This window comes from Aulostomus chinensis, chromosome 3 (genome assembly GCF_037954235.1).
Source record: "Aulostomus chinensis isolate RoL2024-O1b breed Wild chromosome 3, RoL_Achi_v1.0, whole genome shotgun sequence".
NCBI classification, from domain to species: Eukaryota; Metazoa; Chordata; class Actinopteri; order Syngnathiformes; family Aulostomidae; genus Aulostomus; species Aulostomus chinensis.
Window position 1 is genome coordinate 17766965 of NC_141322.1, and position 18726 is coordinate 17785690.

General features: G+C 42.4%; 1 protein-coding gene and 1 long non-coding RNA gene across 2 annotated transcripts; one reads left to right on the top strand and one right to left on the bottom strand.

The window, feature by feature from the left end:
* Positions 1–1032: 1032 nt before the first annotated feature.
* Positions 1033–18421, top strand: erbb3a (erb-b2 receptor tyrosine kinase 3a). The gene is made up of 28 exons (XM_086199204.1): positions 1033–1285; positions 6012–6166; positions 6406–6592; positions 6980–7105; positions 7175–7240; positions 7323–7441; positions 7883–8024; positions 8170–8283; positions 8648–8765; positions 8875–8948; positions 9084–9174; positions 9565–9782; positions 9946–10078; positions 10237–10330; positions 11875–12029; positions 12128–12181; positions 12271–12412; positions 12496–12615; positions 12703–12801; positions 13326–13511; positions 13609–13764; positions 14469–14544; positions 14627–14773; positions 14875–14972; positions 15065–15241; positions 15350–15418; positions 15551–15812; positions 16362–18421. Exons 1-28 carry the CDS (start codon positions 1210–1212, stop codon positions 17114–17116), a joined length of 4209 nt encoding a protein of 1402 aa, XP_086055330.1. The 5' UTR covers positions 1033–1209; the 3' UTR covers positions 17117–18421.
* Positions 11815–13881, bottom strand: LOC147267984 (uncharacterized). Its single transcript, XR_015112092.1, has 3 exons — positions 13602–13881; positions 13309–13466; positions 11815–12715 (listed from the first exon to the last, which is right to left on the bottom strand). It is a non-coding gene; the product is annotated as an uncharacterized LOC147267984 (long non-coding RNA).
* Positions 18422–18726: the final 305 nt, after the last annotated feature.

Consider the following 18726-nt stretch of genomic DNA (forward strand, 5'->3'; position numbering starts at 1 on the left):
GTTCCATTCTACGTGCTGTAGCATTCCAGTGTTGGGGAGAATTCAATATTACACTCATGGAGCTCTGAAGGTCATTTCAAAGTCATTTGTGATCTCCCTGTGCTGCTCTGATTATGTCCTCTTAAAGTTGTCTGGTCCCACATTTGGAAAAACATCAGCTTTATCAATTTTGTTTGAGCTTTTCAAAAATTATGAACTGATGTATTCAGAAAAATGTAGAAGAGTAAAAGTGTAACCCCTCCCCCCCCCATGCAATTCCTCAAGTATCAGACAGACATTCCACTTCAAGTAATACTTCAACAAACACTGTTTTTGCTTCTCAAGTACTCACAGACGGCTGTGTTGACATTGCAAAGATGTTTTTCTCTCCTGTGTCACTTCTCTGCGACTCAAAAATGCAGCGATCACGGCTGTAGACCGACACCTAGCATCAGCTACAGCAACAAAACTGCCCCAAAATGTTCTTTGGAAACCCTCGTGCACATAAATTCATTGTCCACCTTAAAACACAACACAAGTTGGTTTCTAGCTCAAATCAAAGTATTTCTCTGTTACTGCACATGCAGCTGAATACTGGAGACACAGAGAAGTGACGCGGGAAAGAAAAAAAAACTGTATTTGGGAGTCCTTTAAAAGCAAAAACACCTTTTGGTTGCAGTATCACTTTAAGTACAGTACTTGAATTATAATTGATACCACCCACCACTGCATCTACAATTAGAGCTCAGACAGAGGGACCAAAACAGTGCTTAAATACTTTAATTACATTTTTCTGAAAATGTTGATGTATTTGTTTTCATGCAGGTCTTTGGTTCGTATTTCAGCATCAGCATCTAAATATATGTGTGTTTATTTTTCATATTAATTCATCTTTATTCCTCGGGGTTTTTCGGAAGTTTCCGGGTTTTTTCGTAAGCAGTTTATTGCTTTCCTGGATAAATCACTGCCAGAGAAAAAGACGCTCCTGTCACTGATTGGCTGCCGCTACGCTCCAATCACAGAGCCGCTGAGATTCTTCGCCCCCGACTCGTACTGAGTTTGTGGCAGAAGTGAGCACGGAATCCGACAGCGCCGGACAATCCAGCCAAACTACAGTTTACTGGTCTAAATGGCCCGACCGAGGAGGGTTTTGAGGGAGAAGAGGACAGAGGTGGTCTTCGTCTGAGGATTAAGTGATCGTCTAAACCCGCCCGATAACGAGACGAGAGGATGAGGAAGTTACAACAGGTGCTTTGCGTCCTGCTGCCCTGCGCTCTCCAGCTCTGTAGCGCTCAGACTCAAGAAGGTGGGGGCGCGCGCGCGCGCACACACACACACACACACACACATTATTTTTCTCCAGATTGGAGTTCTTCGAGCTGGACCTATTCGCTACTTGTGTGCTGTGAGTCACATGAACCTCTCCCACAGGAGTCAGTGTGACTCGTGTTTATCTGTGGGTGTTTCAGCCCAACCTGTCACCTCTTCATGAAAAATTAAACCTTGAAATGAAACTGCTGTGAGACTTCAGCTAAACTGTATTATCAAAATTTTCTTTTATAGACGATTGTTGATTGATTTGATTTGTAGAATAACAACCCGTCAAACACAGCAGCAAATTGACTGTTTTCTCAGCCCTTCACTGGTTGTGTGATTCTAAATGATCGTTAACAGTCCAAGGATGTTCAATTTACTGTCACACCAGAAAAAGAAAATCAGAAAAAGAAATCGTTACTGTGGTTGCTCTTCAAGCAGTGATATATTTTTGACCATGAATGGTTTGATTTAATGTGTTTCTCTCCACAACGTGATTGCTCTAATATGACATGCTAGTGTTTAATATTCATCAGTGAGTTATGGAGTGATGGTCACTGAGAGTTCCCCTTGTCGCTGACCTATGAGAGCTGTTGTGAACTTTGACCCTGTGTTGTTGTTGTCGTTGTGACCTGCTGTAGATGACTTGATGATCATAAGTCAGAGTTACAGTAACTGATGCTCAAACTCTTGCCTCTGCATGAAACAGTAACACAACAACAACAACAAAAACACATGACAGTTCAGACATTATTGCTCTTTTGTTCCTGTCGTTTTCGTAACCGGGGGCTTACCAAAGAGTTAAGCCTGAACGTCAACTTTCTACGAACATACCGATCCAGAAACAGAGCAGCCAATTGCGGTTGCGTGTGTTTTGTGTCTCCGAAGTATTCAGGATGGTTTCTGTCTGCTCCACTACTTCAAAGTTGAATGCTTTTCTGCAGGAAACACGTTTGACTGCATGAACTCAGCACCAGTGGGATGGAAATTACAAACGGTTCTCCATGCCAGTACTTTAAAATCTGGAAAATTAATCACATTGGGGAAACATGTAGGTAATTAATCACTTTGAAATGGTAAAAACCTTCACGTCAGCTTAGCTCGCTGATAGCACTTCTGCTCAACTAAAGACCAGAGATCTTTCTGTTATTTAGGAGATGCACTTGTGGCCTCTTCAAGACCAATATTTTACTTTTTAGGTAACAGTGTATCTTTTTAGGGAGAATTGCTTAAAACTGTACTTGCGTGTATAAAAGTGTTCTTACCTCTTTCCTTAATTTTTAGTTTGCAAAAATGTAGGATCTACTAATGAAGGATTATTTTTCATTCATATTTGTTGCTATTGTGACAAAATATGATATAAAAATGTTCCCATTTGATATGACGGGAGAGATGCACTGATTTCATCATGACAATGACAAAAAGTGGCATTGTTTCAAATCGTGTGTTTTGTAGGAGGGGCTTTTCCAAGTAACTGAAATGTCAAAAGGCAAATACCATTCTTTTTTTTCCCAAAGTATTAAGCAACTCTCTGTTTCATAAACAGGAGGGACAGATATTCTAGTTCATTTGTACACAGAATCTGGCGATGAACCAACAAACACACTGAAGGAAAACAGCTCATGGGCTCAGGTGTGTGTGTGTTTTTGCATGTGAGGTATGCAGTAATCTCCTGCCGTCCCGTGCCAAGTTTCTGTTTACCTCACTCATTGTCTCAACCGCTTTATTGAGCTTGTTTATCTCCTCCTCCCTCTATTCTCCCTGGGTGCTGAAATCTTGGTAATGGCAGATTGAAAATAACAGATAAACCTGATCCGTGTTCACTTGTGACATTTTGGTCACGTGTCGGGTTACATGTCAAGGATTTTGACACCTCTCTGCAGGGAGTTCATGCAAGGGATATGCTAGTTCGAGGTAGAATAAGGAGGGCTGCAGAGGGAGTCAGGCGTGGGTGCAGACCTTCATGTACTTCTTGTTCTGCCCTCCTTCAAAATGGAGCCATTCTTTGTGAGTGTGCGTGTGTGTTGACTCTAACCCCTCCACCCTATTTTCTTTTTTTCTCTCCAACATCCATCTGCCAACTCTGAAAGTCGTCCTTTGACAGAGAAAACCCACTCGGCCTGCTGAGATTTCAGCCTCCGCAGCTGCAGCCTGTACATTGTCTGTATGGCTGACATACTGTGATCTCTCAGCTCAACTGCACACACCGGTTTGTCCCCGGCAGGGACATTTGTTCACATTCCCGACATACTCGAGAGTGAGGAGGGTTCTTGAACATTAACACACACAGGTGTTCCGAAATATTTCCCAACAGGCAATTCAAATGGTGTAGAGTCAATAGTTAGTCAGCCGCTGATAATGCCGAGCTGATGTCAGGGCTCCGCGAAGGTGCGGTAGATAAAAACGGTGATCCACTCCTGAAGTGATGTCATTTGAATTTGAAATGGTTTTAATGATAAAAACCCTTCTGATGCTTCTGTCACATAAAACAGTGAGATATCATGAAGCGATATTTGACCTAAAAAGTGTGTTTTACTTTTCCAGTACTCACAGATTCGTGTCTTGGAGGATTTTTTTGTATCTGATGCCTTCAATCTTTTCACTTCCTTTGATGAATCATGTTTTTCTGACAGTAACTAGGACAGTGATAACGTGTCCACTTCGCTGAAAGACAAAAGATGAGGAAGAGTGTATTTTATTTGAACATATTCAAATGTTATAGGCAGACATGCAACAGTCCTGTTTCTACGCCGTGTTCAGACACAGACACATTAAAACAGCTGAGAACCAGTGTAGGCCTACTCTGTTATCCACACTAAAAACGGATCGGGAACCAATGAGTGAATCAACAAAGAATCAACGCAATAAGTAGGATTGATGAATACAGTGATGAAATTTGATCCGTTCCAATCCCAAATCCCGAGTCATTTATCAGCTTCTGTCTTTTGGAAAGTGGGAACACAAGAAGAATTCAAATGTGTCCTCCAGAAACCAGCCTTGCTCTGTTTCAAGAGAAATTATTTCTGGGTGAAAAAAATTGAGTAGAAGACCTTTCGTTTCTGTTGAATAACAACATTTCCAATGATGAGTTATAAAAACAAAAGCAAAACTATCAGTATGGTGAGATATTTTTACATGAGACAAATGTGTGTTTTTGTGATTTTGGGTGACCTGAACTTTGAAGAGTTACTTGAAGTAAACCTGGTGTTCACAGTCAAGGGACTCTTATCAGGAATTTATGGACATGTAGGACACGACCATTGCTCTCTCTCTCTCTCTCTCTCTCTCTCTCTCTCTCTCTCTCTCTCTCTCTCTCTCTCACACACACACACACACACACAGGGCCTTGGCTGTGAGTTAATCATCTTTAGCCTTTTGATGCCCTTGTTGATCCTGTTGTTGTTCGCCTGTTCTGTTTAAGATGGAATGTGTTTTTCAGTGTGTCATGCAATTTTTTTTATTGTGTGCGTGTTCCAGTTTGACGAACACGAATGCGTCACACCTGAAATAAAATCACAGATATTATGGTAGCGCTCGTATAAAAGCCACAACTCCTCCCAGAGGATTTTCACTGCAGCACTCTCTTTGTGTCTTGTCTTCCATCTTCTCTCTGTTGCTTCTCTCCATCCTGACATTTGAATAGCAAAGCAGCGTTGTAGTGACGTTGAAATGCTGAACTCCCACAGCCCGTAAACAAGGCCTTGTATGTTTGTTTCAGAGGGAGCATCACACGGTCCTTGTTTCACACTCTTACAGTGCCTCCATTCATATTGTACACGCACAACACCTTGGCCTGTACTCAGAGGCATAAAACAGTCTTTACAATCGCCTGTTACTGTTCCCTATTAATTTATTTCATGGAATATTCACATTGTATGAACATTTGTGCATACAATATTGAACAAATGTCCATCCATTCTGCAAGAGGGAGCCCCCTGTTGGTATAACTTCCATTTTCATCACCTCAGAGGAGTTTTGGTTTTTTTTATTATTATTTTTTAGGGTACTTTGTCCTGGCAGTTTAAGCAATAATTCATCCGTTAATATTAACTTCAAGCTAAATACACACGGCTGACTTTTCTGTCTTCTGGGGTCACAAAGAAATAATACAAAAGAAGAAAAAAAAACATCTTCATGAGCTCAGGACTCCTCTTTGTGAGTCCTTGAATGGCAAAATATACTTTTAGGGTGAGGTATTGCTTGAAGAATAGTTTGTACTCTATGAGTTATAAAAGTTATATGTCTTTGTTCCCAGTGTGAAAAGATGCCAAGATTGAACAACAACAGAAGTACAAAAGCAAAACAAATATCAAATCCAGGGATTTTTCTCAAATTGAACATATCCCACAAAACCTCGATTTCTTTCTTCCTGCTGCATGTAGCATTCAGGGCCACTGGTCCCCTGAAAACTTAAACCTTTGTTGAAAAAGAAATAGAGCCTCTATTTACTTCAAATACAAAATAATTTGCTACAATAGTAGAGTGAAGTCATTCTAATATAATATAGTTTGTTGGGGACTCCCTCCTGCTGCAGATGAGTGTACACCGGTGTTCTACAGCAGGAGGCATGAGTCCCAAAGGACACTGACAATGAGGCAAAGATGAATAAATATGTAGACAAGAAGGAAAATATGTCACCAGCCATTTCCTACAAACACGTCTATGCACATGTACATTCCAGATATTCCTAAGGATCTATTTATTCTTTTCTTTTCCAGTGGTTTGTTCTGGCACACAGAACGGTCTGAGCACAACAGGAAATTCAGAGATCCAGTACAACCTGATGAGGGAGATCTATACCGGCTGCGAGATTGTAATGGGAAACCTAGAGATAACCATGATGGAGCACACCAGAGACTTCTCCTTCCTGCAGGTGAGTGACACACACCATGTGTCACCATATGAGTCCTTTAGAACAGTCTAGACAAGGAACCCGGACATTTTGCACTGATGCCATGAGCTCATATAGTGTCCTTGTCCAAATTATGTGAGAAAGTTAATCATTGCACGGTAGTCGTAGTGACTAACAACGTAAGCGAAACACACCTCTGCTTTACAGTGCAAGAAGTTCAAGAGGCATTTTCTGTAAAATCTTATTTTTAATCTCTGCAGTCTATCCGGGAGGTGACAGGCTACCTCCTAGTCGCTGTCAACGAGTTCAGCTACCTGCCTCTGGACCACCTGCGCGTCATCAGGGGCTCTACGCTGTACGATGAGCAGTTCGCCTTAGCTGTGATGGTCAACTACCAGAAGGACGGGCAGCACGGGCTGCAGGAGCTGGGCCTGACACACCTAACAGGTACACATCAGAGTGTATTTAAAGATAAGAAGCATGGTTGGATGAGGCTGTTGGAGGAGGTCTGACACCCACACAGGGCAACCACACCCTTGTGTGGTTTGTGTGTGTGTGTGTGTGTGTGTGTGTGTGTGTGTGTGTGTGTGTGTGTGTGTGTGTGTGTGTGTGCGGTGCGTGCGTGTGCACACATGGGGTATTGATGTGAAGTCCCAGGAATGTGTCCTTTGCTCAACCGTCCAACTGCCAAATGCAACATGAGGTGCAGCACATCGTAGTGTTTGTATACGCTGTAGTAAAGCGAGTGAGTGCCTGATAGGATGAGTCACAAGCTTGTTCTGGCTTGTTTTCTTCATCGTCTCTCCTCAATGACATTATGTTTGCTGCCTACAGAGATTCTGGAGGGAGGAGTCAAGATCATCCAGAATAAGTACCTGAGCTACGCCCCGCAGGTGAACTGGCTGGATATAGTGAAGGATGCAAGTGTACCAATCATGATAGAGGGCAATGGGCCTAAAGGTGAGTGACGCATTCGCTCAGTTTTTATCTTTTGAGAGTGCACTGTCTGATCATGAACTTTTATCTCAGAGCTTTGTAATGAAGAATGTGGAGACGTGCCATGTTGGGGTCCTGGAAATGACACGTGCCAGATTTGTGAGTGACATCATCACCTCTTTATTTCCCATTTAAATCTGTGGCGTGTCGCCAACTCAGCATATTCTCATTTGTCTTTCAGTGACAAAGACGGTGTGCGCCCCTCAGTGTAACGGACGCTGCTTCGGCCGAAACCCGAGCGAGTGTTGTCATAATGAGTGTGCTGGAGGCTGCACTGGACCTCTGGACACAGACTGCCTTGTGAGTCTTCCATGAAGAGACAGGCTGACATGTGTCAATGGGAAAGTAACGAAAGCTGAAGTTCAGACCACTGTATCTAGAAATTGTATCTATTTGGTGTTGCTCGACTTTTATGTACAACGGTTGAGTGTTGCCAGACGCAGCATGACATTGTGCAGAGGAATTGAGAAAAGTAGCTGACAGCTTAAATAAAACACCTTGACTGATGTTGCGAGGCAGTCGATATCAGGCTTGTCCGCTGACCCTGAAGGGTTGCGATTTGAGCCTGCCTGAATTAATGCTCCGCTCCATTTAGCTGCATTCGTTTCAGGGTCCTGGTACTGCGTGTGTAGGCTCGCTGCCATATCTAACCGGGCTGCTTCAAAAGCATCGTGAATCAACATCAAAGTGACAGAGGAACTCTCTACACCCTGTTGATGCCAATGATGTGGTGTTTCGCAGGCTTGCAGGAACTTCAACAACTCAGGTTCTTGCGTGCCTCAGTGTCCCCAGACTCTGATCTACAACAAGCTCACATTTAAACTGGAGCCCAACCCCAATGCCAAGTACCAGTATGGGTCCATCTGTGTAGCCCAGTGTCCCCGTGAGTACCTGACCCTTGTATTCACGCTTGAGTTGCTGTCAACCCAGCATGATCGGTGTGCTTGTCAGTCACGATGCTGCCTGTTCATGCATTAAAAAAAAAAAATTGTTCCTATTTATTTTTACTTATTTTTGTGCTTGTATAGCTAATTTTTTGGTGGATGGCAGCTCGTGTGTGAGTAATTGCCCTTCTGAGAAAATGGAAGTGGAGAAAAATGGAGTAAAAAGATGTGAGCCCTGTGGAGGCCTCTGTCCAAAAGGTACGTTAAAAAAAAAACAACAACAACAACTTTAAACTGTTGAATTAATTTGTTACAATGAATTATGTAAATGAGACATGCGAATCCTTCCGAAAAACAAGTTCATATTATTAACTTGGAGCTATAATGCAGAAGATGATTTTGCGGTTATTGATTTAGCTGCACAATAATAATAAAATACCTAGACACCACAAAATGAATCATGTCACGATCACAGTTATTATCATTTGGTCTGATAACATTTTGATAGTTATGAGATTTCTGTGCAAATTAACCATAGTGGTCATATATAATAAGAGCAATATTAGCCATCAAAGTGCGCCATTAACTGTTGCTCCACCATCTCGTGCCTCCTCTTCTTCAGCTTGTCATGGTACAGGAACTCCGACCCGTCAGACTGTCGATGCTCTCAACATCGACAGTTTTATCAACTGCACAAAGATCCAGGGCAGCCTCCACTTCCTGGTGACTGGAATCCAAGGGTAATGAGTCTTATACTTGTATGGTTTATAATTAACAGATATTTTTATTTTATTTGGTATGTGATTATTTTTCAGCTGACCTTTATTTTTTCTGTTTTTCTGCCCAAAGGGATGATTACAACAATGTACCAGCCCTCAACCCAGAGAAACTGAAAATCTTCAACACTGTTCGGGAGATTACGGGTGTGTGTTTGTGTGCGTGTGGGGGTTGATTTTTTTTTTTTAAAAAAAGCTTGTGTTTTGTTTTGTTTTTTCTTTTGATGAGAGATTTTCATGTTTGGAGTCTAGTTGCTGAAACAAAATACTTCCAATTTTCAGACATCCTCAGTATCCAGTCATGGCCTGAAAACATGTCTGACCTGTCCGTCTTCTCCAACCTCCAAACAATTCAAGGCAGAACACTTTACAGGTGAGGAGTTAATGTTTACTTTTGTATTGTTGTTGGTTCTCTGTGACTACGGTCATGTTGCTACGATCAACTCCACTGACTTGAATCTAATTGTCTTTTTGTGTTTTGTTACATCTTTTTAACAAAATCTTGAGTGACCTCTAGAAGGTACAGTAAATATTCCACGTCCGCTTCTTTCTGCTTCTCCAACTCCGTTCACAGCTTAGCTCTCTTGAATGCTATAAAGTGACATTCTTACTGGGTTTACTGGGATTTGGTGATTTAGTTGGTGGTGGGTTCAACTTTTAAATGAGTCTCCTTTTTTATATGGCATTTTTTTCCCCTGGTGACCAAAATTTAAAAAAAAAAAGAAGTAATAACCTTGCAGTCTTGTAATCATTTTCATTTCAGAGGCTACTCTCTGCTGGTGATGAAGATCCCGTCGTTGACCTCACTGGGGTTACGCTCTCTGCAAAAAATAAATGATGGCAGTGTCTACATCAAAGGAAATAAGAAGCTCTGCTACCATGATACTGTCAACTGGACACGCATCTTGAGCAGCAGCTCCCGCCCACAACGTCGGCAGAAGTACATTGACGTCAAAGACAATCGGCCACGAAATCAGTGTGGTGAGTGAGGTTGGATCAGTTTAAGTGAACCCCCTTTTCACAGTGTCAAAGCATTGATAATAGTCATCTTTGTGTGTGTGTGTGTGTGTGTGTGTGTGTGTGTGTGTGTGTGTGTGTGTGTGTGTGTGTGTGTGTGTGTGTGTGTGTGTGTGTGTGTGTGTAGTTGAGGAGGGCCATGTGTGTGACCCCTTGTGCTCTTCTGATGGCTGCTGGGGTCCGGGGCCAAACCAGTGTGTCTCCTGCAAAAAATACAGCCGAGGAGGAACTTGTGTGCCAGACTGCATGTTCTTAACTGGGTTAGTCAGCACTAAATAACTGATAATATTAACTGTTCTGTAAACATGTTTGTCTTATGTGAGTCATGCTCGCCGTGACCCAGCTGTCCCAAGCCTTTCAATATTATCTGCAGTGTGATGAAAGATCTTAAAGTAACGTTTTTTTTCCCTGAATGCAGGGAGAGGCGGGAATTTGCTACTCCTTCAGGAGAGTGTCTGCCCTGCCACCCTGAGTGTAAGGTCCAGGAGGGACAGCAGACCTGCACCGGCCCGGTACACTGCTCTATGTTCACTGAATGACCGACACCAAACAATCAAACAAAGGAATGATTATTGAGGATCAAAATAAACAAAAACTCCTAGGGTTCATATTTCCATTGTGCGGGGTATATACAGTCGTGGAAAATCTTGAAAAAGACCCTAAATATGAAAATAGCAATTTCCAGGGCTGGAAATAGTTTTGAAAAATATAAAAATTCTGTAAATTTCAGAAAAGTCATGGAAACCTGCTTCACAAATACCTGCATATTAGAATATATATCATTCAGTTAAAATCAAGCATGAAAAATCTCTTTTGCATATATTTATCCGGTTTTATGCACGTTATATCAATCCACATCATTAAATTGAATATTTTCTAGTAAATTTTGACATGGACCTCTCTGTTTACTTTTCATATGTAAGGAGATGTTTCTGAGAATTTATTGTCATGAAAATTCTCCTTGGAGGTGTTAAAAAGTTATTAAAACTTATTGCTAAAATTGTGTGTAAGTGTTGATTGAGGCCCTCCCTTATTCCCTACTGTTACACTGGCCTGCGCTCCCCTTCCATGAACCAGTCTGCCATCCAGTCCCCCATCAAGCTGGCTTGCTCTCCCTGCCTCCCCTACCAGAAGCTTCCTTCTTCAGCTGTTATTAACATTTCCGTGTTTCCCACATTTTGTATTGTAAACTGTTTTCTTGTCTGTAACAACATCTACTGCACGTCTGTCCGTCCTGGGTGAGGGATCCCTCCTCTGTTGCTCACCCTGAGGTTTCTCAGATTTTTCCCTGTTAAAAGGGTTTTCTATGGAGTTTTTCCTCAGTCGATGTGAGGGTCTAAGGGCAGAGGATGTTGTTACGATGCCATGTGAAGCCCTTTGAGACAAACTGTTTGTGAAAACGGGCTCTACAAATAAAATTGCCTTGCCTTGCCTCAACTGCACTATAAGGTTGCAGACTGACAGACAACAACAGATGATAAAATGTTTGTATATCTGCCAGTTATTTACCAAAAACTTCATGAAATCTGATTAAAAGCTCATCTCAGCTGATTTGAAGACATGAGTTTTCATTTCATTCCACTGACTTGGACGTTATTAAAAAAAAAAAGTTATTCATCAAATCACAAGCAGATACATTTTGTTAGTGACAATTGGTGTTTTTGTGTTTTTATGTTAGATTAAAATGTTTGGATAACTGGGGAGGCGCAGATTTATATACAATCCTTTCAAAAAATCTCTTCTCTGCTCCATCACATCCATGGGGATGTTTCTTCTTGTAAAATGAAGGAAATGAGTGAAAATTTGGCAGCACAATTGAAATAATATAAAATAAAATCTAGAACAACTGAGCTGAGAGATTTTAAAGTCACACTGTCTAACATGTAGGGTTCGGTGTCCTTCTTCAAGCTCAGCAACAATTTTATGATATTATTGTTGCGCTGCCGCCATCTAGTGGCAGCACATGGGACATGACTACACCGTACACTGTCTCTGATCAGATTTTAAACCTTTTCTTTCTGCCTTTTTTGGTTTGCCTGTCCTTTCTTCTCTGCAGGGAGCGGATGAGTGTATGGTGTGCTCCAGCCTGCAGGATGGCCCACACTGTGTCTCGCTGTGTCCCGAAGGTGTGATGGGAGACGAGGGGGTCATCTTTAAATACCCCGATAAGCAAGGCCACTGTAAACCCTGTCACGGCAACTGCACTCAAGGGTAAGACATGGACACAGATCTGTGGGCGCACGCATTTATGAATTCTGTTTCATTTGACCGTTTTTTTTGTTGTTGTTTTTTTGCTGTGTTCTGTTAAGGTGCTTCGGTCCAGGAATAGGAGACTGTGTGAGGTCTGCCCGATACATTTCTGGGTAAGTTTGTCCTCTCTCTCGCTGTGTAGTTTAGTTTCACTATGAAAGGTTGAAATTGACATCTCCTCTTAATTTCCATCCCTAATCAGACAAACAACCACAGCCATCGTACTGGGAGTGATTGCTTTTCTGTTTGTTGGGTTCTCCGTTTTCATCCTGAGTGTTCTCTACCGCCGAGGTCTTGCCATTCGTCGTAAGCGAGCTATGAGGAGATATATGGCCAGTGGAGAAGTCAGTCACGGTCTTTAATTTGGGTAAAATGATGCTGCTAGTCTTCAGTTGGGCTTGTGTTAACACATGCTGTCTGCACGCAGAGTTTTGAGCCACTGGATCCTGGAGAGAAAGGCCCTAAAGTCCACGCTCGGATCCTGAAACCCACAGAGCTGCGGAAGATCAAGCTTCTCGGTAACGGAGTGTTTGGATCAGTCCATAAGGTAGTTCTGGTTGTCAAAATGGCCTCGATGATCTTTTATTTGCAGGTGTTATTTACTGACGATTCTGTCTTCTGCTTGACTCTGCAGGGTGTTTGGATCCCTGAAGGAGACACAGTGAAACTTCCTGTTGCTATAAAGACAATTCATGATCGCACAGAACGGCAGACCTTCTTCGAGCTGACAGATGTGAGACACATGAGAAACACTCACACGTTTTTCCTACCTGTGGATTATTGTGTCTGCCAGGGAATTAATTTGAATCTGTTCCTTAGCAGGATATGTCAAACTAATAAATTTGGTGGAAAGATTACAAATATTTCATGAAACAAGTGAAAAAAACGGACCTGGATCAAATTGTAGACCCTGGATCCTGCGGACTGGTCTAGGCCTTTGGCAGGACATCGCTATTAGTGGGATTTTGCCAGTCGTGGTATTTGACTCACCCACTTGTTGAATTTATTAACCACTTTAAGGTTTTGGTTTGGAGCTTTCTGGACTTACAGATCAACAAAGCAGTGAATCTCATTACATGCACTGTTGTACAAACACACATGGACATTTGGAAGCTGTTCTTTACCTCTGAGTTCCTATTTGAGTCATTATCATACACAAAGAAGCACAACTTGAAATTTACAATCAAATGATACTGTCAGAGTTATTTTCCTTTTATACTTGAACTCTCCATGACTTTACCTCGATGGTCCCTGCAGCACATGATGATGATAGGAAGCTTGGACCACATTAATGTGGTCAGGATCCTCGGCATCTGTCCCGGCGCCAACCTGCAACTGGTCACCCAGCTAAGCAGTCAGGGTTCCCTGCTGGAGCACGTCAGGAACTACAAGAACAAGCTGAACCCACAGAGGCTTCTCAACTGGTGTGTTCAAATCGCAAAGGTAAAACAATTTGTTTGTGTCCATTATTTTTATGTATATTTTTACATTCTATTTACATCAAAATCCCTTAAAATACGTTCTTGTCCTCACCTGTCAGGGGATGTACTACCTGGAGGAGAACAGGATGGTCCACAGGAACCTGGCTGCCAGAAATGTGCTCTTAAATAATAATTACACTGCCCAGATCTCAGACTACGGCATTGCTGACCTGCTCTACCCTGATGACAAGAAGTACTTTTACAATGACTTCAAGGTATTTATGATGAAAAATGGACTGTCGATACTGCAAGCCTGCACATACACAGACACACCATGGATATCCAGAAGCAGTCGAATCAGCTGATCTAGGGGGCTTCAACTGCAGTTAGAGGTTGCCATGGTGATGGTAACTGCTTAGTCTATACTAAGTGGAAAAATGGCTGTGTCTGAAACCACTTACTATTTGTTATACAGTGAGCTGGCAATCAACAGAATGGTTATACCTCATATCGTTGAGATAATTGATGATTGATCTTCAGGAAGTTTACGCCCATCACTTGGGGGGTCTCAAAGCAAAATGTGTGAATATTTCTGTCATAATACGTTGAGTGAAAGAAGACAAATTTGCCATAATATTGGCAAAAATTAAGTTCAACAGAAATTTGAGAGACATCACCCCAAGGATCATTATTTTTAAAGATCGTGTATTTCCTCATGGTCTGTCCTAAAATGTAAGAGATTCTTACTTTGCCCGTGTATCAACACTGTAGGTTTTACATGATTCAACATCCAAACAGGCAGACGAACCTCTCTGGCTGTTGTAAAACTGATTATTCACATAGGACTTGGACTGTGACAACGCCCTCATCCTGACTTCTGATATTTACTCCATCTCCATCCAAACTTCTTTTTTTTTCTAAATCTTCCCTATCATCCCATCTTTACTAAATTTGTCGACTCCTCAATTTTATATTTCAGACACCAATCAAGTGGATGGCATTGGAGAGCATCCTGTTTCGCAGATACACACATCAGAGTGACGTCTGGAGTTACGGTGAATATTAAACCACCTTACAACTTGAATTAGCTTCATGAGTGCTGCTGCGTTCATCACTAAATCTGTATTATTCGTTCAGGTGTGACAGTATGGGAGATGATGTCTTATGGTGCAGAGCCGTATGCATCAATGCGTCCCCAGGAAGTTCCTGATTTGCTGGAAAAGGGCGAGCGTCTGTCTCAGCCTCAAATTTGCACAATTGATGTCTACATGGTTATGGTCAAGTGTGGGTATCAGGTTTTAAATAATGGGAGATGTTTTACTTAGCTTTGATTGTTTTTGGACAGAATGAGTAGCAAACTGTGTTTCTTGTTGTTCTTTCTCCAGGTTGGATGATTGATGAGAATATTCGTCCAACATTCAAGGAACTCGCAAATGAGTTTACTAGAATGGCTCGAGACCCACCTCGCTATCTGGTGATTAAAGTAAGACACACTCATTTAGTACAGTGTTTGGGCGCTTCAGCAAAAACAGGCAATGTGTTTATTTTACTGCTGGTGCTACTTTAATCCACCAGGAGGACTGTAGTCAACAGGACTCAGCACCAGATGAGCTTGCCCAGCGGAGTGCCGACCTCGATGACCTGGATGATCTAGATATGGAGCTGGAGGACCAGGAGGTGGACGTGGTGGAAGGAATGACTCCACACTCCCAGTACCTGTCTCAGTCCAGGAATATGAACCACCTCTCCAGGGTGACTATTGACAGAGTAGAAGACACCACTTCATGCCAATGTTTAGCTTTAAGCTCACAAGGCCTATGGATTCCCCTCCTGACTTTAAATCTCTCTACACTTGTTAAGGTGGTTCTGAATTCCCCCGGCGGGGCTGGATATCTGCCCATGACACCAGGCATTGACAGCCCAGGACAGGTAGCTAAAACTCTATTTCCTGTGCATACACAGTAAACTGAGCATGATGACACCACAATAAGACTATCAACATTCTTCCCTGGGCAAACCTGTTGTCATTTGTCTGATACAAGGCTGTTCATATTGTCTCAGGCATTGTGGCAGTCGCGCTCTCGACTTAACTCAGCCCGAACTGTATCTGAGAGCTCGGAGGGGTGTGGCACCGCTGTGGAACTGGAACTGAGCGAGGACTTCTCGCTGGCAGGGAGTCTAAAACGAAGACGTCATCGTGAGGACAGTGCCTACATTTCGCAGAGAGACAGCATGTCTGGAGGGCCACCAGAGACTCCATCACCAGACACGGAGGAGGAGGACCAGAATGGATATGTGCTACCAGGAGACAGCCCTGAGAGAGGTGACTATTTACACCTTGTATTTATTCAGATGATCTTCTTAGCTCAGTATTAGGTCCTGAAAGTAAGCAAAACTCAACTAGAAGTCAGGGTTAACTAAGCTAACGATCTTATTCATTGAATACGCTTCTTTATTGTAATTTCTACCCGATATATCATTCTGAGGGTACCTCGAGAGTTGAGCATGAAAGCAGGAATCATCCTTAATTGTTTATGAAATGTTGACAGCTAGAGAAGTCTCAGGCAGGCACAGCGGCTTTTGGTCGACATTTAATGTACATTTACATTGTTTTTTTACACAAAAGCATCAGATTGTGTGTATTGGTTCTTGATGATGAAGAACCTGATTTTGATACTTTTAATTTCTTATCATCATTTGGGTTTTGGACTGTTGGTCAATCACAACAAGCAAACTGAGCTAATCCCCCAATACCTTTCTCAAAATAAGGATTCACTGAGCACAACTTAAGTGTATTTCTTCTTAATCACGCAAAAATCAAAAAGATGAGAGCATTAAAAATTATTTATCTATCTCACTTTTTAAATTTCAGAAACCCTACTCTGCCCATCACGTGCCAGGGTGGGCAAGTCACACTCGTCAGGTCTGCTGGATGACCTGGATGATGAGGAATATGAGTACATGAACAAGCAGACATGTGTCTCACCAAGGAACAACAGCCACCTCAAAGACAACAGCCTCCGGTTGAAGACGAACAAGAAACGAACATATTCCGAGTCATCGCAAGTGACAGCGTGCTCAGGGGATCTAGTGCTGTCTATGAGGACCAATCAAAATTCTGAATGCGAGCAGCAGGGATCTAAAGACATTGAGTATGAGTACATGGACATCAGGTGTGGTGAAAAGGAAGAAAGCCCTCCTGCTCGTGACCCTCCTCCTCCTCCTCCTCCTCCTCTGAACAGAATCGGAGGAGAGGAAGGTGAGGATGAGTATGTGGAGGACAGTAATTACCATTACACAAACAGACAGCCCAAGCTGCGGCAAGCACTTCGAAATGGGAAGGAGTTAAAACTACAGGGAGGAGACAAGGGTGAGACAGACGAGTACGAGGACATGGACTGCTTTGCCGTCTTGCAGCCTGAAGATGCAGCGTACCAGAACATGCACAGTGAAGGAGAGAGTGGTGCTGCTGGGGGCACAGAGGCCCGTCGATCTGGATTTGACCCCTATGTAAAAGTGTATGCGGGGGTTGGGATCGGGGAACCGGCAGCTGGTGACAGATCCTTTGACAATCCAAGCTACTGGCACAGCAAGACGTTCCTGAATCCTAAAGCGGTGCCAACATGAAGAACTCATGAACTTCCTTCTCACTTGTATTCATGAAGGATCTGAAACTGAAAATGCAAATAATGCAGCCTATGACACAAATGATTCATATGAGTAATTTTTCACACATTTTATATCACATTCAGGCTAAGGATTTTGGGCATTTTCTATGCAGCTCCCTAGGAGTCGAGATTTGTTTTGTCTCACCTCTCAGCACATTGTATTCCACTGCAAAAGGTTTGCATTCCTATCAAACGTTGTCATTTCATCATATCACAAATGCTGGAAGGGTTAAGTTTATCGTAAGAGTCAATACGGCAGATGACATTCAACCTCTGGAGACGTCTCAAGGAGCACATCGTCTTCTCATACCTGTCGACCACACTCACTAATCTACATTTAGAATAATCCACCTGTGCCGGCGTAGTTGTCCTGGTATACAGTTTCCTTCCTTTTCTTCTTCTTACAGAAATTGTTTTTGCTCTAACTAATTACATAACAATGCCTGTTGAGCCGTTGCTATGTCTGTGAGAATGCCCAACATAATTCTGGGAAGAAGAAATGGAGGCAGAAAGTAGCTTGTTACCGGGCAAAAGTTCTTAAGAGTGAAACAAACGAAAACTAGAGATACAACATTGTTGTATCCCTCCATGATGGGTGCCTGTCACAGTGACCTTGACCTTTTAATATACAAAATCTTTTTAGTTTGTCCTTCACTCCCACTGGGCATCTGAGCTAAATTTAAAGACATTCCCTCAAGGCATTCCTGAGATATTGCATTAACAAGAATAGGATGTGCTGACAGAGAGCATAACAACATTTTCGCCAACACAAACACATAAAAACCTCACCATGACCCTTAGGGGGGGTTCATAATTTCCAGATTTAATGGCACTGAAGAGAAATATACAGATTACAAGCTATGTGTTTTTGTTTACATTTTTAAATGAACAAAACCTGTTTTAGGACAGATACATTATTTTTGAGTTTGGATCTGTGTGTTTTAATGCATTTTCATGATATGAAATACATTTTCTACTCAAATAAACATTTTTGAATATCTTTTTCAGCTGCAACTTTTTTACTGTAGAAGGCTGTACTTCACGCAGAGAGAAGGGTGTCTATCTGCTTGTCTGGCACTTTGGAATGAAGGACAATAAGTAGATGTCCCACACAGTTATGGATTTCCCATACACACTAAACATGTTGTTGCTGTCGCTGGTCTTAATGTTGTCAGCTGACAGTCATTCTTCATGTTGGGTTTGTTCTCCCTGGGCGTCCTGAAGAATACCAGCTTCTTCTTTTACCACAGAATTACTGCAATCACTGTTCAATAAAGACATGAAATGGATGTCATCTGAAGTCCTTCCATACAACCCCCCCCCCCCGCTTTTCTTAAATCTCCCTCTGTCTTTCTCTCTGCCTGTCTTCCTCCTTCCCTGTTGTTCACATCCCCTGCCTGTCTGTCATTCTCTCTCCCTCCTCTTTCTCTCTCTCTGTCTCTATCTCTCCCTTTCCTTTCCATTTTCTTCATCTCTATCTGACCCTTTCTCTTATCCATCTTTGTCTCCGCCCCCGTTTTCCTGCTCACTTTCAACCCAACTGGTCGAGGCAGATGGCCGTTCCCACTC

Bases quoted from the DNA above. Each gene is read 5' to 3' on its own strand.
- erbb3a (XM_086199204.1), top strand. From the start codon at position 1,210: ATGAGGAAGTTACAACAGGTGCTTTGCGTCCTGCTGCCCTGCGCTCTC. The intron at 8,949-9,083 runs GTGTGTGTTTGT...TCCAATTTTCAG, and splicing joins CACTGTTCGGGAGATTACGG to ACATCCTCAGTATCCAGTCA. The intron at 12,413-12,495 runs GTCAGTCACGGT...GTCTGCACGCAG, and splicing joins GATATATGGCCAGTGGAGAA to AGTTTTGAGCCACTGGATCC.